We start from the raw sequence: 26421 nt of genomic DNA, 5'->3' as shown, positions 1-26421 counted from the left end.
TTGTTTTAGAAATAATATGAAATGAAGACAAAGTCCTCCATCACAGCTGACAATGCAAGAATAATAATTTGAACCGGGTAGCTTTTTTGTCCATGAAAAATGCTAACTATTTTTAGGACGTAGCAAATCAAATCGTTTCAATTCCTGCCAGAAAAGAATTACATTAAGTGGAATCTTCCCAGTCACTGAATGACATAGACATTGGTGAGTCAGTCACTTGGCAAAAATGTGGTGTGATGATATAAATGAGATTCTTGTCATTGAGAAAATGAATGGTCCGATTCTTCAACCAAAATTTTTATAAGTGAGACGAGACTCATAAGTAGGCGTCAAGAGGTCTATTTGCATACAGTTGAGAGTATTAGCATTATTGCTTAATGTCATTTCATAGATATGCAGTTTCCTATTCTGTCATCCAATGGCTAGAAACTAGATGGCAGCAATTCCTACATGAAAGTCAGAGCAAGCATCAGCAACTTCAGCTCACTGCTTGCTCTCCTGTGCCTCCATCTTGGACAACTGTCACCAGAGTTGAAGGGCATGCCACCTGGGCTGCGAATATTCCCATCCAGGAGGGTGGCACTGGGCATGTACCAGCCTCATCACGCCCTCATGTCACATCTCCAATCCAATTAAAATACAGTTTTACACTCCAGTGCTGCACTTTGGAGCTCGCAGGCTCCTTCTATTGCAATGCTAGTGACAGTTTACTTTGCGGGCAAGAACAAGCCATGAATTGGACCAGGGGATGGGGCTTATGACCGAAACGTCGATACTCCTGCTCCTCGGATGCTGCCTGACCTGCTGTGCTGATTTAGAACCACATTTGACTCTGATCTCCAGCATCTACAGTCCTCACTTTCTCCTAACTTTGAGAGGTCCTTGCTTGCACTCTGAGTACTCTTTTTCTACGCCTACTTGGATACTCACAACCTCTCTACCTTGCCTTTTCATTTTGAGCTTTGCTTCCTCACTCAGAGCTCAATGCATCACAGTACTACTGTCTTGCCTTGTTATTTATTGCAGGTATGAAGCCAGGCAGCTTGTCATGGTTGTCAGCAATCATCAGTCAATGTGGTGAACATGCTGCTGTATGGTACCATTAGATGTCAATATCATACTTGCACCACATGCCAGAAGCATTCATGGCAAACACGTCAACCAAGGTTAGATCTCACGGAATACAAGGAGAACTAGCCATTTGGATACAGAACTGGCTCAAAGGTAGAAGACGGAGGGTGGTGGTGGAGGGTTGTTTTTCAGATTGGAGGCCTCTGGCCAGTGGAGTGCCACAAGGATTGGTGCTGGGTCCTTGACGTTTTGTCATTTACATAAATGATTTGGATGCGAGCATAAGAGGTACAGTTAGTAAGTTTGCAGATGACACCAAAATTGAAGGTGTAGTGGACAGCGAAGAGGGTTACCTTAGATTACAACAGGATCTTGACCAGATGGGTCAATGGGCTGAGAAGTGGCAGATGGAGTTTAATTCAGATAAATGCGAGGGAAAGCAAATCTTAGCAGGACTTATACACTTAATGGTAAGGTCTGAGGGAGTGTTGCTGAACAAAGAGACCTTGAAATGCAGGTTCATAGCTCCTTGAAAGTGGAGTCGCAGGTAGATAGGATAGTGAAGAAGGCGTTTGGTATGCTTTCCTTTATTGGTCAGAGTATTGAGTACAGGAGTTTGGGAGGTCGTGTTGCGGCTGTACAGGACATTGGTTACGCCACTGTTGGAATATTGCGTGCAACTCTGGTCTCCTTTCTATTGGAAAGATGTTGTGAAACTTGAAAGGGTTCAGAAAAGATTTCCAAGGATGTTGCCAGGGTTGGAGGGTTTGAGCTATAGGGGGAGGCTGAACAGGCTAGGGCTGTTTTCCCTGGAGCGTCGGAAACTGAGGAGTGACCTTATAGAGGTTTACAAAATTATGAGGGGCATGGATTGGGTAAATAGGCAAAGTCTTTTCCCTGGAGTCGGGGTATCCAGGTTTAGGGTGAGAGGTGAAAGATATAAAAGAGACTTAAGGGGCGAATTTTTCACACAGAGGGCGGTACATGTATGGAATGAGCTGCCAGAGGAAATGGTGGAGGCTGGTACAATTGCAACATTTAAGCTGCATTTGGATGGGTATATGAATAGTTATGGTTTGGAGGGATATGGGCCAGGTACTGGCAGGTGGGACTAGATTGGGTTGGGATATCTGGTCGGCATGGACGGGTTGGACTGAAGGGTCTGTTTCCATGCTATACATCTCTATGACTCTATGACTCTAAATAGCCAGGTCTCAAAGTCTAAGGGCAATAGTCCACAGTCAGCCAAGGCAGACAGCCTGTAGTCAGTATGTCCTGGCACAGTAATTCAAGGCAGCATCTGATATCAGTCTAGGGGCTTGGACACTGTCAGTCGGCCACTTGAGCAGTCAGAGAGAGGGGGTCCATGTTACTACAGACATGAGGATGATCCACTGTCAGTCCTGCAGATCCAGTTCAACTAATCCAGGAAGTCAATGCAAACAAGTCAGGGAGCAGCAGAGACATCAATCAGGGGTCAGGTCCATCATCAGTCTGGCTGTCCATCAATGATGTGGTAGGGAAGTTGGGGAAGGCAACTCTGAGGAGTGAAAGCAGCATATAGGGAATTGTTGGGGTCAATATCAGTAAGGGAGAAAACTGAATGTACGTGATGGAGACAATAGTGCATTGCAGCATATGGATTACAGTGGGATGGGGATGGAACTGTCGATGCTCACAACCACCTTGACTTCAATGGGGGGACAGTGCAGTATGATTGTTGGCATTACTAAGCTGTAGGGCCATGGCTCAGGGAGATGATATATTTTGTTTCTCTCTGGGCACCTGATCTCCACTTGTAAGCAATGTGAGACCCTTCAAGAGGCAACTACACTAAATGGCCACTTTCACAGTCCAGGTTGAAGTAGTTTGTATTTAATGTGCACTGCATTTGAAATGCATGAAGTACGCAACTGTGCGAGATACAAATCTTCATCACAAGCAATCATGACTATGCCATTGATCAGATGACAGCCATCCCTGTGAAGTAGAAGTAATCACAGCTGTCATTAAAAGTGACATCTATGCTCCACAATTCACAAAGACAATTCAATATCTCTCGGGCTGCACAATGGCATGGTACTGATTTTCTCACATCAAGAACTGCAAGTATTTTTATGTGCAATGCCGCCTTTCTTGGGTAATGTGGTAGATGGGTGAACAAAAAAATCAGTAATCGTACAGCAATCCTACAATCCCCTACTGGGTGTGCAATATGGCTTCTGCTACATTCATTGGAATAAAGTTTCTTTGTCAAAGCTCAATGTAAAGGCATTCCATGATTACCTTTGTTGGAGTCTTCCATGTCCTATTGTATGGAGGTGTATGTTAAACCATCAAGGGCTGGATGCCTTACATTTTAATGACTGGGATTGTTACTGGGAGACTATAAGAGCAATAGACATAGGAGTAGAAATAAGTCCATTTGGCCCATCGAGTCCACTCCGCCATTCAATCATGGCTGATGGGCATTTCAATTCCACTTACGTGTACTCTCCCCGTAGCCCTTAATTCCTTGTGAGATCAAGAATTTATAATCTCTGCCTTGAAGACATTCAACGACCCGGCCTCCACTGCGCTCCGTGGCAATGAGTTCCAAAGGCCCACCACTCTCTGGCTGAAGAATTGTCTCATTTCAGTTTTAAATTGACCCCCTCTAATTCTAAGGCTGTGCCCACAGGTCCTAGTATCCCTGCCTGACGGAAACAAATCCCCAGCATCCACCCTTTCTAAGCCAGGCATTATCTTGCAAGTTTCTATTAGATTTCCCTTCAACCCTCTAAACTCTAATGAATACAATCCCAGGATCCTCAGCCGTTCATTGTATGTTAAGCCTCCCTTTCCAGGGATCATCCGTGTAAATCTCTGCTGGACACACTCCAGTGCCAGTGTGTCCTTCCTGAGGTGTGGGGCCCAAAACTGGACACAGCGTTCCAAATAGAGCTTTATAAAGTCTCAGCAGCACATTGCTGCTTTTACATTCTAACCCTCTTGAGATGAATGATAAGACACAGGCAACCATGGTTGATGACTCTATTACACAACTCCTGACTGAGGCCAATGCAGACACAATCTTGTCCATTCTTTGACCAGGCCCATTGTGGAGCAGATGATACATTTGCTGAAGATGAGGTTCCTATGTTTTGATTGGCTGGTAGTGATAATAGTGGTGTGCATATGTGCACATTGTATTTGCAATACAGTTCAGACAATGCATGTTGTTATTCTTAAATGCACTGTACCACTGGAGCAGGACAACGGAGGATGTGATGGGCTCTAGAAAACTGAGAAAGTGGCAGCAGTCTTCTGATGAGGAAGATAAGGGCTTTGAGCAAGAAGAATACCTTCAGATGATAGAGGTCTGCAGCACTGGCATGTGAAGTTAGACATGACACGTGAAGACAATGATACATGAATACATCCAATAGGCGTGAACTGGACGCAATGATCACTCTGACTGTAAATCTGTTGCTACCCAAATGGCAAGCAGAACCTATTTGTTCCCAGAAGATTGTGATTGGCTTTTTTCTTTACTTTTGATGTTCTGAATAAAAGTAAGTATTTCCAACTATTTTTTAATTATTATTTAATGACAATATTACATTTGCTTTCTTAATCACGGACTCAACCTGCAGTTAACCTTTAGAGAATCCTGGACTAGCACAACAAAATCCCTTTGTACTTCAGTTTTATGAATTTTTTCACCATTTAGAAAATAGTACACGTCTGTGTTCTTTTTTCCAAAGTGAAGACCTCACATTTGCTTACGTTGAATTTCATCAGCCATTTCCTGGACCACTCTCCTAAACTGTCTAAATCAGTCCTAGTACTAGTGAGTACCTCTGCCTTCGGCAAGAAGTAAGCAAAGTGCCATTGAGGCATAGTGCATAGATAATGAGGAATGTTACAGATAATAGTGTGTGAAAATGCATTTGGGATCACAGCAAGAAATACTCCATGAACCTTTTACCCTGAACCATTGCCTTTATCCTGCACTCAGACATTCATAATATTTCCAAATTTCAATTTGCAGTGGATTATAACACGCTTTCTACTTTATGAATTGTATGGTACCTGCAGGTTTATTAACGATGTATTATATGGTTCTGTGTAAATGAATGCTATCATTGTTGAGTGGACTGAAGTCCAAACCAGAAGGAAATCTGGAATTGGTGATGGCATAATGGTAATGTCATAAGACTAGTAATCCAGAACCCCAGATTATTGTCCTGAGAACATAGGGTCAAATTAGACCACAAAAGTTGAATTCAACAGAAATCTGGAATAAAACATTCATCTAATGGCAACCATGTTGATTGATGTGAAAGTCCGTCTGATTTATTAATGTCCTTTAGGGAAGAAAAACTGCTGTTCTTACCCAGTTACCCAGTCTTGCCTACATGTGATTCCAGACCGAGACCACTGTGGTCGACTCTTAACTGCCCTCTTGGCAATAAGTACTAGCTATATGAATGACACCACATCCTTGAAAAATTTTTTTTTAAAATGGATGCACTGGGTCAAAGCCCTGACTGACATTGGTTTTGGCATCACTTATTTCCTAGGAATATTTTAATGGGTTTAAAGGTGCCAAGGTCATCATTTGATATGGTGTTTAGAACCTTACACTATAGGGATAATAAGTGAAGTACTATACTGTGTATCACAGAGAAAAGGTAATGGCATTACACAAAATTTGAAAACACAGGATATATTTTCTCCATTTTGAAGGGGTAGGGCAGGTTGTCGGAAGGGCAAATAATCAGGGGTAGGCACTAGAAAGATATCCATCTCCTCCTTGCCACCCTAGTAATGAATTCCTGGGTGGGAGAATGCATGGATGACTTTCCTGACCCACCACTAATTAAGTTCCTAGAGCCTCAAATTCCTATCACCTCAATTATCTGCAGAGCTCGCAGGCAAGGAAATTGGCTGCCTGATTTTTTTTTGGCCGTGGTTGGTTACAGGAGGCTCCATTTGCTCCCTGCTTAGAGGCAAAAGGGTGGCTGCTAAAGAGACCTCTGACCTCGCCTCCTATCTGCTAGAGCACCATCTTCCAACCACCCCCATCTAAAAAAAACTTGCCTCTTCCCTATTCTTGAGTTTCATGGTTGAGCAGACTAGGCCTCCAATGACTCTGTGCAGCTTCTAGTTAGAGGGCGGCAGTCTCAGGCAGGGCGGATCTCATGGCTGGAACACCTGACAGATTGGAAAGGCTGCCATTCAACACTTAAAGTATCTGATTAGCACATAATCCAGGTGGGTTCCTTATTAGCCAGGATGTTATTAATGCTCCAATATTTAGTGCAAATAGAATAAAATTCTGGCCTATATTTTTCCCATGGATATTTCTGAAAGATAATAACTCCAATATATTTGTTTTACCAAATAACATTATAGACTAAATCAGCAGAATATATGGGTAATTTTACAAAATTCTATTGCACTGCAAAATTTTGCAATATGTGCTCACATTCCCATGGTGAAACATCACACGATACTAGGTTATAGTCCAACAGGTTTATTTGGAAGCAGTAGCTTTTGGAGCGCTGCTCCTTCATCAGGTGGTTACCATGGTTTTGCAGTGTTATTGAATTTTGTAAAATTACCCTTACCAAGTGCATAATTAAGTACTGTCTTATATCTGTGCAAGATGAATGAATGATTTTATTGTCACACGTATCTTAAGTGAGAAAAACAGTAAAATACAGTGAAAAGCTTTTCCACTGTCCCCACGATCTGGCACTATTTTGAATAATTTAAGAATAAGAAAAATATGTAGACATTGCTTAAATAGAGTCCACCAGTCTTGAGCCAGCTCATCATCAATGGTGCCTGAGTTGCCATCCCTCCTCCACTGCCTCACCACTGTCCACACCAGACCCTACAAACATTGAAGTCACCACTCTTCAAGTGCCATCTTTCACCACTGAGCTGATTCACCCCCTGCTACTGTTTTGCTGCCACCTGCACCGGACCCATCAACATCACATTGCATCTCATCGCTGGGCCCACCTTAATGCCCTGCGGCCTCTGCTTCACCACTACCAGTACTAGATCCAACCAACGATGAAGTTGCTGATCCTCAGGGACCATCTTTCACAACTAGGACCGCCTCACCAATGCCATCTCAGTCAATGCAGCAGCCACCAATTTTGATGCCAGGTCCCATAAGTAGGGGCTCACATAAGTCCATGCAGGGCCCACTTGCCGCAGTCACGAAATCTGTACTGGACCAATCCAAGACCACGCTAGGATCCCACACTGCTGCTGATGTCATCAGAGCTCAGGACAAGAGGTAAGTAAAGGAAAGAGGAAGAAACTAAAAGGAAAGAGAGAAAAAGAAAAACAGTCAGAGCGTATGATCCCCAGCTCAGGAACCTACAGAAAGACCCTCTCTTTTCTTTAAATTCATGACTAAAAATATTCAAAACTGCAAGTTGCAGTCATCTGTTATTCTGGTTATTAAATCTGTGATAAAGCTTTTGAGTTCGTTTGAAAGTTGGCATTCAACAATAGAGTCTTTAAAGATGTTTTATTGAAATGTTTTGATTCAACAATAGAGCCTTCAAAGATGCTTATTAAATCCTTGGAAACTTTCAAACTCTGATGATTATTAGATTTAGATTACTTACAGTGTGGAAACAGGCTCTTTGGCCCAACAAGTCCACACCAACCTGCCGAAGCGCAACCCAACCAGACCCATTCCCCTATATTTACCCCTGCCCCTAACAGTACGGACAATTTAGCATGGCCAATTCACCTAACCTGCACATTTTTGGACTGTGGGAAGAAACCGGAGCACCCGGAGGAAACCCACGCAGTCACGGGGAGAATGTGGTGGGAACTGAACCCAGGTCTCTGGCGCTGTGAGGCAACGGTGCTAACTGCTGTGCCACTGTGCTGAATAGTTACCGTAAATGAAAAATTCAGTACATTTAACTAGTTAGGGATTTACAAGACTACATTGACTTGCAACTATAAAATAACTGGCTTATCTTTGTTTTTGACTCTTGCTTCTGCTAGATAGCTTTCTTGATAATTCTATTTTTATTTCTTCTGGCAAATATCCCCAATAATTATACTCTACCAGCAAACATCCAGATTTCATTGCTAGGCAATTAAAGAAGCATCAATTTTATAAGTTTGGTTAAGACTCCAGGAGGCATGGTTGGCAAGTTTACAGATGACACCAAAATTGGTGGTACAGTGAACCATGAAGAAGGTCATCTAAGATTTAAGAAGGTTATCTAAAAGCAATCCTTGGTCAATTGAATCAATGGCTGAGGAGTGGTAGGTGGAATTTAATATGGATAAGTGTGAGGTATCACATTTTAGTAATACAGGCAAGGACAGGACTTATACAGTTAATGGTAGGGACCTGGATAGTATTGTAGAACAGAGAAACCTGGGGATTCAGGGACACAATTATTTGAATTTTGCATCACAGGTAGACAGGGTGGTTAAGGAGGCATTTAGCATGCTTGCCTTCATTGCTCAGACCTTTGAGTATAGGAGTTGGACCGTCATGTTGATGGTGTATAGGACATTGGTGAGGCCTCTTCTGGAATACTGTGTGCAGTTCTGGTCATATTGTTACGGGAAGGATATTATTAAACTGGAGAGGGTTCAGAAAAGATTTACCAAAATGTTGCTGGGAATGGAGAGTTTGAGATATAAAAATAGATTTGAAAGGCTGGGATCTTTTGAAAGATTGAGGATATCGAAGTTTATAAAATCATGAGGGGTGTACATAAGGTAAATGGCAAGGGTTTTATCCCTAGGATGAATTGAATTGAATTGAATTTATTGTCACATGTACCGAGGTACAGTGAAAAGCTTTGTCTTGTGAGCAATAGAGGCAGATCACAAAGTTAAATAGCATAGATAAGTAAATAATAGATAAACAGCAGCAAAACAGAAACACAGATACAGACGAATGCTAAGAGTTTGTGAGTTAATTCAGTATTCTAATGACAGTATGGTAAAAACTGTTTCAAAACAGGCTGCTGTGTGTGTTCAGGCTTCTGTACCTTCATCCTGATGGTAGAGTTGTAGAAAAGCATTGCCAGGATGGGATGGATCTTTGAGAATGCTGGCAGCCTTTCCTTGACAGATGGATTCTATAGATGGGAGGTTGGTCTTTGTGATTGTCAGGGCTGAGTTCACCACACTCTGTAACCATCTCTGGTCTTGAACGGTACAGTTGTCATACCAAGTAGTGATACATCCAGACAGAATGCTCTCAATGATGCACCTATAAAAGTTGGCAAGGGTATTCTCAGCTGCCTGAGGAAGAAGAGACGTTGTTGGGCCTTGGTAATCGGTGCGTCCACATGAAGAGTCCAAGAAAGCTTGCTGTGGATAACCACTCCCAGGAGCTTGACACTCTCACTTGTTCTACCTCTGTGTTGTTAATGTGTAGTGGGGCATGAGTAACATCCTGCCGAAAGTCAATAATGAGTTCCTTGGTTTTGCCGGCATTGAGAGCTAGGTTGTGCTGAGTGCACTATTTTTCCAGGTCTTCTCCCTCCCGTCTGTAGTCTGTTTTGTCACCATCTGAGATTTGACCAACTATGGTGGTATTATCAGCTAACTTGTAAATGTCATTAGTCTGGTATTTGGCCATGTAGTCAGGGGTAAACAGCGCATACAGTAGGGGCCTGAGTACACACCCCTGGGGGGGCGGGCTCCAGTGTTGAGAGTTAATGAGGATGAAATATTATCTGCAATCTTCAATGATTGTGGCCTGTGGATCAGGAAACTGAGGATCCAGTTGCAGAGAGTGGGACTTAATCCGAGATCACTAAGTTTAGTAATCAGTCTCGAGGAAATAATTGTGTTGAAGGCTGAACTGTAGTCAATGAGTAGGATTCTTACTTAGCTGTTCTTGGTGTCAAGATGTTCTAGGGAGGAGTGAAGGTCAAGTGACACGGCATCTGACATAGATCTGTTGTTCTGATTGGCAAATTGGAGTGGGTCAAGAGTATTGGGAAGGCTGGAGTTGATTAATGCCATAACCAGCCTTTCAAAGCACTTCATGACCACCGAAGTTAGGGCCACTGGGCGGTAGTCATTGAAACATTCTGTATCACCCTTCTTAGGCACAGGGATAATGTTGGCCCTCTTGAAACAGGCAGGGACAGTGGCCTGTTTTAGGGAGAGGTTGAAGATGTCTGAGAAGACCTCTGCTAGTTGATCGGTGTATGCTCTGAGTGCACAGCCTGGTACTCCTTCTGGTCCCGTCGCCTTCCTTGGATTCACATGAAGGAAAACTGATCTGACCTCTAATGCAGTGGGATAGGTTAGGATAGGTTTATCAGGACCTGTCAGAATACGTGTTACCTCTCCGCTGCAATTCTGCTCAAAGCGAGCGTAGAAGTCGTTGAGACGATCTGGGAGGGATGTTTCATCGTCTGCTATCTTGCACTGTCTCTTTTTAGAACCTGTGCTGTCATTCAGTCCTTGCCATAGTCACCAGGTGTCTGTCTGGGTCTCTAGTTTGGATCGGTATTGGTCCTTGGCTATCTTAATGGCTCTGCGAAGGTCATTACTTGGATTCCTTATATTTGTGTGGGTCTCCTGATCTGAAGCCTTACGCCTGGTTTTTAGCAGGTTCTGTATGCCCTGATTCATTCAGGGTTTCCTGTTGGGGAACACCTGGATTGACTTCCTCGGTATGCAGTCCACCACACATTTGCTGATAAAGCCTGTGACGGTGGTGGCATACTCATCCAAGGTACCAGCGGACTGTTTTGAACATAGCCCAATCAGCCAATTCCAGACAGCACTGGAGTTGATCCTCTGACCAACACTGGACCTGTATCTGTGATGGGGTCTCCTGCTTGAGCTTTTGCCTGTAAGTAGGGAGAAGAAACACAGTATTGTGGTTGGAGTTCCCGAAATGACGGCAGGGGATGGAGCAGTAGGCATCCTTCACAGTGGTGTAGCAGTGGTCTAAAATGTTCGGGCCCCTAGCTTTTTTTAAACGGCTAAACTCACCTTCCCAGAATTCCTTCGCTCCTCCCTCACACCTCTTGGCAAATGGAGCCCCCAACACCTGGGGTAAGTCTTTTAAACGGTTAGACTCACCTTCCCACAATTTCTGGTAATATTCTGGTGGTACTTCGGCAACACCTTCCTTAGATTGGCTTGATTGAAGTCACCAGTTACAATAAACAGGTCCTTGGGGTGTTCCGTCTCCAGGGTGTTAGTGGTGGAGTACAGCACATCGAGAGCTTCCTCATCCTTTGTGGCAGTATGTGTACAGCAGTTAGTATAGCTGCGGTAAATTCCCATAGTAGATAAAGGGGCGGCATTTGATGGTGAAAAATTCAAGGTTTGGGGGAGCAATGTCTGTGCACCACAAGTTGTTGATTAAAAAGCAAACCCCTCCACCCTTTGTCTTACCCAAGGACACTGTATAAAATCATCAGCCTGAAGTGTGCAGTTGGGAATGGATGGGTTGAGCCTGGTTTCTGTGAAGCAGAGTGCACAGCAGTCCTGCAGTTCACGCTGGAAGCTGAGCCATGTTCAGAGTTCGTTCATCTTGTTCTCCAGAGATTGTACATTTGTGAGGTAGTTCAAAACTAGGGGGCTTGTTTTTAAGTTGAGAGGAGAAAGATTTAAAAAGAGGCAACTTTTTAACATATAGAGTGCTTTTTGTGTGGAATGAATTGTCAGAGAAATTGGTGGATGCAGGTACAGTGCAATGTTTAAAAGACATTTGGATAAGTTCATGAAAGTATAGGTTTAGAGAAATATGGGCCAAGCACAGGCAGATGGGACTAGTTTACTTTGGGAAACTTGGTCAGGGTGGACTGGTTGGACACTCTGATTTATTTTGACAAGGAAGGCAGGAAATTATTATTAAAACGTCCTTCTGGGGATCCAAGATGGCGGTGATCTAGAAAGATCACGTTGCAGAGCTCTGCACCACAGCGCAAGCGGGATGAAGTTCTAACACGCCCTACTCAGATCACCTTGATATCCTGGGACTCTTGAAAGATTGTGAAGTCCCAGGAAACTGTTAAAGAATAACTTACCTTGGCTTTCACCGTCCAGCCTGCCAAAGCAGGGAGCAGGTATGTCCGTGGCCCAGCCTGCAGGATCCTTGGGCTCGATTTCCTACCAGGTCCCGAAATCTTGCAAGATGTTGGGTAAGCAGATAAAGGAGGAGCTGGCTCCAATCTCTATCATGTTGCAGAAGCATGAACAGCAGCTGGGAGACCTCGAGAAAAGGATGGATGAGATAGAATACAAGTGACAGTGGTGGAAACTGATACTGATTCCTCCAAGGATAGGATCCAGGCTCTGGAGAAGCAGGTCTGTAATTTGCTTGACCAGTTGATTATCTCGAGAACAGGGGCAAGAGAAAATATATTCAGATCGTCGGTCTGCTGGAGGGAAGGAACCTGAGCGACCAGTGGAATTTACTGAGGACTGGTTGTCGAAATTCTTTAACTTGGAGGCTGGAACAGGAAGCTTGAAGATTGAAAGGGCTCACTGGGTCATGGCACGGAGGTCAGGTCTGGATCAACATCCTTGTCCTACCTTGGTGTGGTTTCATCACTACAGAGATAAGGAGAGAATCGTGGAAGCTTCCAAAATCCAGGGGAAGGATCTGAAGACCCCAGATTACAAGGGCTCTAAGATCATGTTCTTCCAGGACTTCTCATCAGTGATGAAGCGGAAAAGAAAATCCTATGGATGGCATCAAGAGAAGACTGAGGGAGCTCGGGGTCCAGTACTCTCTGAGGTATTCGGCAGTGCTTCAAATCACCTTAGATGGAACTGTACTTCCCTTTGACATGCTGGAGAAGGCAAGAGACTTTGTTGACAAATTAACTTAATCTGAATAATTTAGTATGTACAAATAATAGTGTTGTTTGGGTATGTCTCTACTTTTTTTTTAAAAAAGAGCAAGTCCAGTCGGGGCTTTCTTTTTCTTTTCATTTTTTTATTGGTAATAATCTGGTCAATACTAAGCATGGGGGACAGCTGGAATGTTTATTTTCAATTTCTAAATTAAGTTATACCAAAGGATGGGCGGGGTAGTAACTTTTTTTTCAAAATTTCTTTGTTCACATTGTTATTCCATTGTGTATTTTCTTTCCTTGCTGCTTGTGTTTGTGGTGCGGCTCTAGCTAGGAGGAGAGAAATGGTTGGGATGGCTAGATGCCTACTTGTGGGCAGTTTATTCCTGGTTCAGGTATTTAACTGCCCTGGCTGCTGTATTAGCAGTAGGATGAGAAGTTGGGTTTTGGGATGTGTAGATGCCCCCTTTGGGGAGGGGGTGAGTTCCCCTATTCGATGTCATTGATGATTTATATGTTGGCTTGTTTTTTTGGTTTTTGTTGTATGTAGTCTTTGATAGCTTTGTAGGTTTGCCAACGATAGTGGTTTTAGTTTATGTAGTTTTTATGTTCAATGGATCTTGTGACACTAAGGTTTGGCGATTTGTAATTCGAGTTCCTCCTCTCTGGAATTAAAATGTGACTGCAGAAGGTTATGGCTAATGACTTGATTAAATGGTGTACCTGGAACATCAAAGGGAGTCACTAATCAATTAAGGGGAAAAAGGTACTTTCGAATCTTAGAAAGGAAAAGGTGAATATTGCTTTATTAGAGGAGATAGGGAGCATTTGAAACTACAGCAGAATGGTTTTGATCGGGTTTACTTTCAATCTTTTAATACCAGAAGTAGGGGAGTGGCTATATTAGTTAGGAGGAATCTCCCATTTAAGTTACTAGAGCAAGTTAAAGACACTCAGGGAGGTTTGTAATCCTCAAAGCCCTGATAAATGGGGAAGAAGTTTTAAATGTTTACTGCCCTCCAGCCCTTCCCTTCAAGTTTCTGGTAGATGTGTTCTCTAAACTGATCAGTCTCATGTCTCGGCATACCATTATAGGGGGAGATTTTAACTGACTAAAAATCCCTGGTAGACAGGTTGCCCAAAGGCACCCCGATACCCTCTGTACAAACTAAACAATTAATGGATCCGTGGGTGGAGTTAGGTTTGGTGGACGTCTGAAGGTGTCTCCACCTTACAGACAGGGATTTCAAGTTTTTTTTCCAATCCACACAGATATCACACCAGGATTGATTTTTTTTTTCTGAGCCCCATGGCAACCCTGGACTTGTTGGCATCTTGTACGATTGGTAATATTACCATCTCCAATCATGCTCCAGTGTACCTGTCGGTTAAGATTAAGGATGCTATATTGGGCCCGAGGCATTGGCAAATGGATTCCTTTACCCTTAAGGATAAAAGGTTTGTGGAGTACTTCTCTAAGGAATTCAGGGCGTTACTAGACATTAATTCAGGCTCGGCATATACTCCGTCAGTACTTTGGGTAACTGTCAAAGTCTATGCTGGGGGTTATTTATCTCCTACTCTGCCGGTAGGAAGCAGCAGAAGGGTGAGCACCAACATTTCCTCAAGGCATGGTTGAAAGCAGCCGAGAAGGCTTACTTTGACAGGCCTTTGTTGGCAAAGCTACAGAGGATTATGGCACTGCAGTCTGCAGTGAATTCCGTACTCATGCAGCCAGCAAAGAAGGAGCATACTTTCACAAAACTAAGGTTGTTTGAGCACAGTGACAAACTGGGCAAGTACGTGGCGTATCTCGCCAGGAAAAAGAGTGCCCCTCAAACTATTACGTCTGTCACAAAGCTGGTTCCTTTTTTGTAAAAGTTGTTCCTTTTCTCAAGGATATGGTTTCCTTGGGTTTTTTCAGACGGATAATAAAACATTCCCAACTCCAATTAGTCTGGTTTGGTACAGAGATTAAAAATTATTCAGAGGCCTTCTTGTTTACAGAGGAACCTTGATTATCCAAATATCAATTATCCGAAAATCGGATTATCCAAAGGAGATCTTGAGGTCCTAATAGAAACACTACATTGAAGACGTGTTTTCAACAGTGATCGCGTCTTTTGTTTACAGTGATTAAACAGGCATCATCTCCAAATGACTGACTGCCCACCCTCTCACTCATTCCACACTTTCCCTGGAGTTCTACAGAGGGGTGTACTCTAAACCCCCTTTCCCGCCATAATCTCTCGAACATTTCTTGTACAGGGCAAAGGTGGAACTTGTCAAAAAGTTGCAATAAGAAGTTGTGTGTGTGACTGTGGCTGTGTGTGTGTACACTATTTGGAGACTTACCCTACAAAGGCAGCAGCAGCAGCAATCTTGTTGTTGGTGTACAGTCTGGCTGCCCGGGAGAGGGGGAGGCTGAATGGGATTGGGGGGGGCGGGGTGGGTTCGCGGGTGGGGGCGGGATTGGGGTGTGGGGTCGGTGTTGACAGGTTGGGGGCAGTGATGGACGGAATTGGATGGGGTTGGGGATGGGGGCGTTGTTGCATGGGGTTGGGGGCAGTGTTGGATGGGTTTGGGGGACACGGGTTGTGTTGGGCTGGGTTGGGGGACAGGGGACTGGTTTGGGAGGTGGGGGCAGGGTTGGATGGGTTTGCGGGCAGGGGCAGTGTTGCATGGGGTTGGGGGGAGGTGTTGGACGGGGTTGGGAGAGCGGGGGGTGGTGTTGGACAGGGTTGGGGCGGGGGCGGGGTTGGACAGGTTTGCAGGGCAGGGCAGTGTTGCATGGGGTTGGGGGGCAGTGTTGGACGGTGTTGGGGGAATGGGGGGCGGTGTTGGACAGGGTTGGGGGGTGGGAGATGGAGTTGGGGGCGGAGTTGGATGAGGCGGTGGACGATGTCAGGGGCGAGGGCTCGCATGCTGTGTGCTGCTGCAATGCCCTGAACGGGGAGCAGACTTTAAAACTCTAAGCCCGAGAGGAAAGACATTTTATCAATTAACCGAATAATCGATTATCCGAACAAAATATTGCCCACCCATCATGTTCGGATAATCGAGGTTTCCCTGTATATGTTAACAGACGAGACTTCAGGCTAAAGTGGACATGTTTTGGAAGTGACCTGCATAATTAAAGGTCAGCTCTCTAGCTGAGCAGTTCAGCCCAGAACTAGGTAGAAGTTCAGCAGTGAACAGGTTCTCTTTCTCACTTTCTGCCCTTCTAACTTTAACCTGTAAGCATCAGTTCCCTTTCTTTTACTGTTTTTTGACTGTTGTGTATATTCAGAACAGCATAATTAAGTCTAGTTTGAATAGACTGTGTTCTATAGGTGTTCTTTATTCTGTTCTGTGTTTCATTGTGTAATTTTGTGAATAAATTTCTGTATCTTTTAAAACCTGGTAGTCAACCGAGCTAACTTACACCTGGTAATTTTCTCTGTACACATGCTGAAACAAATTGTAAAGTTATGGTCTGGGTTGCCAGCTCAAAAATGTTTGAGTGGTCTAGCCTTGTCCATAACACGTTGATTAGGAAAGGCGCTGGGAACCTAACATATGGTTCTAAAAAGATTAATGCGGCATTTCAGAGATTTTACTCTGAATTATACCAATCTGAGGGTTGTGAGGAGGGACGGGCCAAGATGGAGTCCTTTTTCCAGGATCTGGAACTTCTGGGTGTGACCCCCGAGCAAGAATCTTTTCTCAATGCCCTCTTATTAGAGCAAGTGCTGCAGGAGGCTGTGAAGCAGCTTCAGACTGGAAAGGCCCCTGATCCTGATGGATTTCCCAGCGAATTTTTTAAGGAATTTATAAGCATATTGTCAGGCCCAATACTCAACATGTTCAATGACTTGTACAGTCATGATAATCTCCTGCCATCTCTAAAAAAAGGGAGGGTCCTGGAGGACTGTGCTTCCTACAGGCCCATTTCATGCTCAAATGTTGACTTTAAAATCCTGTATAAGACTATTGCATTAAGGTTGGAAACTGTGTTACCTTCTATTGTTAAAGAGGATCAGATGGGCTTCATAAAAGGCCATCGATCCTCCAATAATGTTAGGAAGCTGCTTCATTTAATTTAAGCGTGTCATCAACAGTCAATACAGAGATTGGTGATTTCTCTAGATGCAGGGAAGGCATTTTATTCGAGTTGGGTAGCTTACCTTTTTTATACTCTAGAGCAATTTGGCTTGGGTGAAGCCTTTATAAGATGGGTAAAGGTTCTCTACAGTGACCCTCTCACTGCAGTCATCATCAACAGGGTATAATTAAGCAATTTTAGTATTTTTAGGGGCAATCAATAGTGTTCTCGTTGCTTTTTACATTGGTGATTGAACCATTGGTGGAGGCCATTCATAGGGATCCTAATATATTGGCTCCAGAAGCGGGGTCAAAATTACACAAGATTTCATTGTATGTGGACAATATCCTCATTTCTTTTGTCAAATCCAACAGTTTCGGTGCCTCGCTTGGTACACGTTTTCAGGGTACAAGATTTATTTTGCAAAATCAGAGGCTATGCCTATGGGTGGTCTTACGAAGGTACAAGGTACTGAGGGTGAATCTCGATTCCCATTTAAGTAGTCACGGGGGTTTTATGTATTTGGGCATATTCATCACTCCAGTGTTTGATTGGTTGTTTAAAGCTAATTTTGTTCAATCATTTGACAAAATCAAAGATCATCATCAAAGATGGGAGGTACTTCCGCTCTTATTAAGATGAATATTCTCCCCCGTTTGTTGTACCCTATATGAATGCTCCCCCTGATTTTCGATAAGCAAACGTTCAGGAGACTGAATGGCTGGTTCAGCTCTTTTATTTGGCATCATAAGTGGCCCCTTATCAAATTAGCTAAACTGCAGTTGCCTCACAGACTGGGGGGGGGAGTGGATCTCCTGGACATTAAAACCTATCAACTGAGCTCACTTTTATCTTATGTAAGTGACTGGACTTGTGGGGACCCTCTTTCAATATGGTTAGATATCGAAACCTCGCAGGCAAAGGGCCCCCTTACGAGCTTGCTGTTTTTGGACAAAATGAGGACTGTTAAGGAATATTGCCATAACCCAATAGTTATCAATATTGTTAAAGCATGGAGGGCAATTCAGCAGAGAGCAAGCAATATTGGCAAAACATCTTTTCTTACACCTATAGTGGGTATGCCAGATTTTTAACTGGGGATAATGGATTCAGGATTCAAGTTCTGGGCAGCTAGGGGTGTGTCTTATATGGTGATTTATTTGAGGGAGCCTTTTGATCAGTTAGTGCAGAAATACAAGCTATCTAGCTGGGACCTCTTTTTTTTCAAGTTAGGGATTTTATTCAAAAAAAGACTCCACTTTTGACTGATCCCTACAAATCCAACATAGAGAAGAGGCTGCTCAGTGCTAACAGTACATTTTCTGTCAGCACTCTATATCATCAACTGGTGGGGGGAGGGGGGTGGGGGGGGGGGACACACAACTCATATGAGTTTGATCAGCTTTGCAGGCTGTGAGAGAGAGAGAGCTAGGCATTGAGGTCTCCTCAGAAGCATGGGAAGGTACTTAGGAAAACGCAAGAAAGATATCAATTTACAATAGGATCCATGCTTTACAGTTGAAGATTCTCCACAGGGTCCGCTTGGCTCCAGATCGTTTGTCAAAATTTAAACCAGGAGTATCTTCAACATGCCCCAAGTGTAAAGTTAGTATGGGCACTCTTACCCATTGTCTCTGGTCCTGTGGCAGGCTTCAAACATACTGGAGCGCTGTGGCAAGTACAATGGAGGGGATTTTGAGTGTAAGGATGGAGAAGGATCCAATCTCTCTTCTTCTTGACCTGCCCAGTGTATTCCCTGTAGGTGCGCATAAGAAAAATCTTTTCAACATCCTTTTTGCGCAAGAAAGAATAACTTGTTAGGCTGGGTGTCCGAAAATCCCCCGGGCCTGTTGAGTTGGCGTAAAGTTGTTATGGAACATACCCCCTTGCATCTTGTTACAAATACGGTACACCACAAAACTGAGAATTTCTATAAGACATGGCGGCCCTTTTTGGAATACCTGGACACAGATTTGTCTGCCACACTAATGAGGGCTTTTATATAACTGTAACGATTGTGTTTACGGATCTGATATCCAGACAGGGGAGCTGCGAACGTATGAATTATGGAAATTAATGCTCTCGATATTTTGAAAGTTAGTGTTTTGGTTTGCTAAGCTGTATTATTATTTATTAGTTTGTTGTTAGTTATTACTTATTTAGTTACCTAGTTAGTTGAGATTTTTTTATATTTATATATATATTTATACATTTGTGCATGAGGATGGTTTGGGTTTTTCAAACTTTTTTGTGTTCTTTCTTTGTATTGTTTTGTTTTTGTTGTAATATTAAAATATCTATTTTTCAATAAAAATATATTTTTTAAAAAGTCTGTCCAAACTAGGATAATTTGCATTATCACTGTTTTGAAACAATTAAGTTGAGCTGAAAAGATATTTTGCTCAAGATTAGAAAAATCTTTTTATTATGGTTTTACACATCAAGATTATTTCTTGCTCTCATTGCTGTGTAACAGATTTTATCATTGTTATCTAATACATATAAGAATTATTCAGTCTAGAACTTAATTGTATGATGATTAAGGTTACACTTTTGTAAAATCACAAGGCATGGCACTATATTTTCCAGCTGTTTTTATTGTATATTTTCTTGGACACAAAAGTGCAAATTGTCTGAGAACAAAGAAGAAATGTATCCTTACCCTGTACAAAAAAAAAGGTTGCTCTTACTGGTATGCAGCAAGGAATCAAGATGATCCAACCTTACTATGTAATATTTATAACTTTGGTGTTCCCTGATCATGCTTAGACAGCTTGGAGATCATTAATGTTTTCACATACTTCACGTAGCAAATGATTTCAATAGAGGCATCTGTGAGGTAATCCATTTTGGATGTAAAAAGATTTAATTATTTTTTATTCATTCATGGGAGTGGACATTGCTGGTTAGGACAGCATATAGTGCTAATCTCTAATTGGCCAGAGGGCACAGCAGATCACATTTAGGCTAGACCAGGTAAGGACAGCAGATTTCCTTCCCTATAGGACATTAGTGAACCGAGCGGGGGTTGGGGGGAAGGTGGTTTCCTGACTATTAGCAATGGTTTCATGATCATTGTTAGACTCCTAATTTCAGATATTTTTAATGCAGTTCAAATTCCACCATCTGCCATGGCAGTATTTGAACCCAGGTCCCTAGAAAATGACCTGGGTCTCAAAAGGTCTAGTGATAAAACCTGATTGCTTTTTAACCGCGGCTTGCTGTGCCAAATAAGAGAGTGATGTGGGGATGCCAGTGTTGGACTAGGATGGACAAAGTTAGTAGTCACATAACACCAGGTTATAGTCCAACAGCTTTACTTGAAATCACAAGCTTTTGGACTGCTGCTCCTTCATCAGCTGAAGTGGCCCACTTGATTTCAAAATGTTGAACTATAACCTGGTATTGTGTGACTCCTGAATGTAAGAGATTAGTTAAAAGTCAACTGCATTGCTATGGTAGCGATATATAGGCCAGATCAGTAAGGGTGGCACATTTTCTTCCATAAAGCCCATTATAAAAGAATCACAATCAATGACAGTTTAATGGCAACTATTACTAAGACTAACTTTATATTCTGGATGAATTAATTAAATTTAAAGTCCAGCTGCCGTGGTGTGATTTGAACCCATGCCCCTACAGTATTAACCTCTAGGTTAATGTCCAATGACATTACCACAATACCACTAGCTCCCCTTGAAGTAAATAAACTTACAGAACTATGGGATAGAGTGGAGGAAAAAGGACTGATTAGACTTGTTCACAAAGAGATTCAGTGGGCCAAATGGCTTTCTTCTGAGCTGTAAATGACGATGCCTCTCTAACAAGCTTAAGTGGCTAAATGGCCTACTCCTGTTCTTATTTATTTCCTATAGATTTAAAGCTTTCATCTGGTTATTTCTTTCTTTCTTTATATTAGATTTTGGCACATGAAGCAACAGTGTCAAATACATTCACCAAATGATTAAGTCAGCACAATGCTAACATATAACTAAAACAAAGACTTTTTTTTTAAAGAGTTTGAAAGGCTCCAAATAAACTAATTGTCCAGCAGACTGACTTATGTTGAGTATTAATGCTGGCCTGGTTTTAAATCCAGCCCCAGACAGATGGGATGAAAGTCTCTGACAGCTGTCAAGGGTCCTAAATGAAATCAGTTTGGGTAGTGTCAAGCCAATTCCCGACAGTCACAAGTTCTACAAAATTGGCTTCAAATTCAGTGCAACTGGCAGTAAATGGTCGATCATAATCAGACAAGCCATAAGGGTAGTTAAAGTGGGAGATGGCAATGTTGCACTGATTTAATAAGGAATTCTTTGAAGCTCCAATGTGGTGTATTAATAACTGTTATTTACAATACACCTGTGCACAATACTCTTGCTGATTACAAAGAAAACAAACATTTCATACTCCAGCAACTTAAGGAATATAAAACTCTCCAAAAAAATGAAAAGGGTTTTTTTCTATAATCGTAAAGAAAGAGAGTGATTGAATTCAGTGCCCTTAATTTCTACCACTGACAAGTTTTTGTCACATATTCATTAAAAGGTTGTGGGCATGATGGGTAGGCCAGCATTTACTGACTATCATTAATTGCCCTTCAAAAGATGGCGGTGAGCCTTCTTGAACTGCTGCAGTCCATGAAGTATAAGTACTCCCACAGTCCTGTAAAAGAGGGAATTTCAGGATTATGACTCAGTGATGATGAGGGAATGGCAACATGGGACTTGGTTTTCCACTATACCATCCAAGAGATAGCAGAGAATGCATGCCTTCCAATTATAATAGCTGCAGTTATTTAACATTCTGAAGAGTATTAACTGGCTGGAGACAGGGATTCCACATTTCACTAAGGTGGAAGTCCTTCCTCAGATTGCCAACCACAGATCTTTAGGCCCTAGAGCACCAGTGACAGGAGGTGAGACCAGAGGTTTGGGGTTAATTGGGGTTTGAAGATCTTGATGGAAAGGTCAGACAAGCAGGAGAGAAGAATCACACTGGATGGGTGAAAATGTGAAAAGGGGACCATTGAGGGAGATATGCTCGAGTGGGAATATGAGTGGGTAAATTGAATAAGAGGCAGTGTAAGGCACTACTGCTCTCAAGATCAGTGGCACTTAACCTTCCAGCCAGTGACTCCTTTCAAACTTCAAATGAGGACACATATTGCATCTCACAATCAGCAGCCCATAAGCACATTTGTGAATTCACTGATTACATTTATGAGAAATCAGCACAGTTTGTCCAGTTCACCATAGACCAAAGGACCCAAGATGCCTGAGATGTCGGGTTTGCAACCATTGCTGGGTTCTCATAGATACAAGGGGTCATCAACTGCACACATGACAATCAGAGCTTCATCACATTACCCAGCCAGATTCCTAAACAGAATGAGATTTCACTCTCTCAATATCCAGCTCCTTTGTGATCACAGGCAACAATTTCTGTAGCTGTGTGCCCACTATCCAGACAGCTGTCATATTGGTTACAATTTGCACAGTTCCCAGGTTGCTCAAATGTTTGCTCCAGGGTTGGCTTGTGGGCGAGAAGCAGACATAGCTAATGATCTCAGTGCACATACTTCAGACTGATGAACAATGCTACAATTCTGCTCATATCTTTACGAGGGCCATCACTGAGTAGAAAAGTAGCCTTCAGAAGTTGCGCTTCTGTAGCCTGGACCACTCAGGAGGGATACTCTAGTGCTTAATGGACAGGGTCTTAAGGACTGTGACTGTTACTGTGCCCTGCACAGCAAAGCTTAACGACAAGGTAAGAACTGAGAAGGGGGAGAGATGGGCAGCCACCTGTTTCTTCAAATGATGGTGATGAAGGAGCCAATGCTAATGATAAGGATGCTGAAGAAGACAGGGCAATAGTGAGTCATGGCAGACAGACCATAAAATGTAGGAGCAGAAGTAGGCTATTCCGCCATTTGATCACTGCTTATATGTTTCTCAACCCCATTCTCCTGCCTTCTTCCTGTACTCAATGACTTGGCCTCCATAGCCTTCCAAGACAATGCATTCTACAGATTAACTATTCTCTGGGTGAAGGAAAATCCTCATTTTAGTTCCCTTCACTCTGAGGCTGTGCATCAGGTCCCAGTCTCTCCACCTAGTGGAAATATCTTTTCCATGTCCACAGTGTCCAGGCCTCTCTGTATTCTATAAGTTTCAATGAGATCTCACCTCATCCTTCTTAACTCCACTGAGTACAGATCCAAGAGACCTCAACTGCTCTTCATATGACAAGCCCTTTGTTCCTGAATCCTTCATGGAAATCTCCTCTGGACTCTCTCCAAGGCCAGCGCATCCTTCCTTAGACACGAAGCCCAAAACTGCTCACAATATTTCAAATATGGTCTGGGTTTTATACAGCTTCAGCGGTACATTTCTGCTCTTGTATTCTAGCGCTCTCAAAATGAATGTTAACAATGAATTTGCCTTCCTAACTGCCAACTGAACCTGCATGTTAACCTAAAGAGAATCTTGAACTAGGACCATAAGCATGCATAGATGTGCATAGTAAGCACAATCATTCTCAGACCTGGACGGGGATTAATCTGACATAAGGACCCTGACCTCCTTTGGAGGAGTGAGGTGTTGAGCTGGCAGGAGAGCAATGGGAACGAGGGTGTGCTGGAGAAGAGGTTGAATATTTACAGCTACCTAGTGATAAAGCCTCAATCAATGCAAATCAAGCACACAATACGTTAATAAAACTTTAGTATGTGTGGCAGTACATAACATCAACAAATCTTCATGTCGAGGACTACATGCTGAAGGCACTGAAGTTGAGACAGCTACCACCAAGGCTCAATAGGGAAAGACCACTGTCTAAGGTCTTTCTGCCAAAGTATAACAGGGGTCCATTCAGTCATCAGACCCTCTCCCAAAATGAACATAAATAGTTTACTGTTATGTAGAAAATATCTTGATTTTGCAACTGTAGAGAAGCTGAAAAAATGTCAAAAATTCCAATGTGCTGTTTGTCTCTTGTCTTCGCAAAGACTGTACAGAACTGATTTAGAACTTCACAGATTTTTTTTTTAAGAATAAAGTATACTTTCAAAATAAAAAATCTCAGATCATATTTTGTTACTGTATCCTTATCCCATGAAAACTTCTGGTGAAAAGCCATTAGATGTGTGCATTTTCCTAGTTGTGAACAAAGCGGAGGGATCTGATGGTGTGACAGTATGTCAGCTGCTGAATATTGTAGCGTGACAGGCAATATGTCTGTGGTGAAAGTAGTACTACCCTGGTAGTTGCAATAAGTGACAGATGTTGTCTGTGTATTAGACATCTAATGGATATACATAGCAGCCAATCTGTGTGGGACAGTCCATTTCTGTGGCAAGTTTACAGTACTAATGCTCACTCATAGGGGAAAGAAATATTGAATAGATAGTGCATCGCTAGCTGAGCATAACAGATGATTTGTTCTCTTATGGTACTCAACTTAGGTTCTCATCTACTATCCACAGGTCCTGTCCTCCACAGCCATCTCTGTTCAGTCTGTATTCATCAGTCAGAAAGGCCTCTTGCTGCTATCCCCAGGGAAAAGAATTTCTCCTCTCTCCTGAATGAGCTTCAGGAGGACCTTGAGGGAGGTATTTCTGAAATGTCGCCTTGTATCAGACATCTCCAGGGTGGGTTGGAAGATGATGAGCGGTTAAGTGATGCTACTAGGTTGCAAGAAGTGAATTGCTTTGTAAATATGGTGCCTTAGGAAGTGGGGCCCAGAAGATCCCTGGCACAGAACGTCATGCCTGCCTGCATATAAAATTTAGTGCTTGACCCATGCATGCTCATGTAATGAGCTGAGAAGAATGTAATTGCGCAAGAAAACCCAAATAGAAATACCTTCTGTTTTTAGGCTTGCCTTCACACTTAATCTCAAATAAAACAGAATCTCACACTCAAAGAGGCCAGTATGCTGTCACCAAGTCACCCTTTATTTACATGTGCATAGTACTTAACACTGACCCAGCTGGAACAGAAACAGCTCTCAAAGTGAACTGAACCTCTGACACTCCTGTTTATATCTGTCAAACAGGGCTCCCTGATGGACCCAATTATTGAACTCATATTCTATAAAGTCCACCTGACTGACCTCTTTACAATCACTACATATCCAATGTGTAGAGATCACTTTAATTCAATTCAGCAGTGTTTTACTTGCACTTTCTTCAATTTAGATTGCTTTATTCTCCATTCAGATTGTGGTTTCCTTTATAGTGGCAAAACCAAATGCAAACTGGGTGACCACTTTGCAGAACAACTCCGCTCTGTCTGTGAGAAGGACCCCGACCTTTCAGTTGCTTCCAATTTCAACAAACCATCTTGCTCTGACGCTAACATTTCTGTCCTGGGCCTGCTACAATGTTCCAATGAAGAACAAAGCAAGTTTGAGGGACAACACCTCATTTTCAGTTTAGGCACTTTGCAGTCTCCAGGGATCAATACCAAATTCCACAAATTTAGATCCTGACCATATCTGTTCTACGCTTTTCTTACATTCTTGCATTTGTTACATTCCTTCCACCACCCCATACACTACTTTGTCATGTGTGTGCCCTGCTTACTTTGCTCTCAGTAGAAAGGCCCCATTCTCTCCCTTTCACAACTTAATTTACACTCATTTTGCATCTTTTTTTTTCTCTTTCACCACCATTAACAACTACTTTGTCTTTTGCGCTGGGCCTGTATACCATTTCACCCTACCACCACTTCTGTCAAAAGTATAGAAGGAGTCATTTTCCCACTCCATTCAATTCTGAAGAAGAGTTATGTTGGACTCAAAATGTTAGCTTGTTTCCGTCTCCATAGATGCTGTCAGATCTGAGGAGTTTCTCCAACATTTTTTGCATTTGTTTTACAGTTCCAGCATCAGCAGTAATTTGCTTCTATTTTTATGATGGCTATGAATAGTTTTATTATAACAACAATTTAAGGGAAAAATGTGGAATTAAATTTCTTTTTCTGGGGTGCAATAATCTGATGACTTCATCCTATTTTTAAGATTAATTTTTAAGACTTTGCTTTTAATTAATATTCTTATCCATGATAACTTACCAACATGTTCTGGCGCAATTCCCATTTCTTGTAATGCAAGTGCCTGTTCTCTAGTTTTTGGGAAACCCACTAGGATCCAACCCTGAGACAACAAACAACCAAATTGTTACAATTAGTGATATGAAAGGGAAGTATGTTTTAGAACTTACTACATAGGATGATATTAAACATACCATACAACTTTGTTAAGAGCACAAAGTTAGCTTCATAATTCAGAAATTGGTAACTTTCTGACTCAACACATCGCATCCACATCAAGTTCTCCCATACATAAGACTTGACTTTCAACTCTGAATGAACAGGTTTTGAGTAAGTTTAAATTTCACTCAAAATTACATCTTAACCTCAACTTCAGAAAAATATTTTGCTT

The 26421-nt window shown here is 42.5% G+C and overlaps 1 protein-coding gene across 4 annotated transcripts in view; it reads right to left on the bottom strand.

Annotated features, from left to right (window-relative positions):
- Window positions 1-26421, bottom strand: part of ak8 (adenylate kinase 8) — a 184619-nt gene that overhangs the window by 92511 nt on the left and 65687 nt on the right. For 3 of the 4 annotated variants that reach the window (XM_072566204.1, XM_072566206.1, XM_072566205.1), the window contains one exon: window positions 26052-26133. In XM_072566204.1, coding sequence (XP_072422305.1) covers window positions 26052-26133 — 82 coding nt within the window. Of the gene's footprint in view, window positions 1-7086; window positions 7190-26051; window positions 26134-26421 lie in introns of those variants that run through there. The other variant, XM_072566207.1, reaches the window with a different exon arrangement.

This window comes from Chiloscyllium punctatum, chromosome 49 (assembly GCF_047496795.1).
Source record: "Chiloscyllium punctatum isolate Juve2018m chromosome 49, sChiPun1.3, whole genome shotgun sequence".
In the NCBI taxonomy this organism is placed as follows: domain Eukaryota; kingdom Metazoa; phylum Chordata; class Chondrichthyes; order Orectolobiformes; family Hemiscylliidae; genus Chiloscyllium; species Chiloscyllium punctatum.
This window is presented reverse-complemented; position numbering and strand designations above follow the sequence as displayed.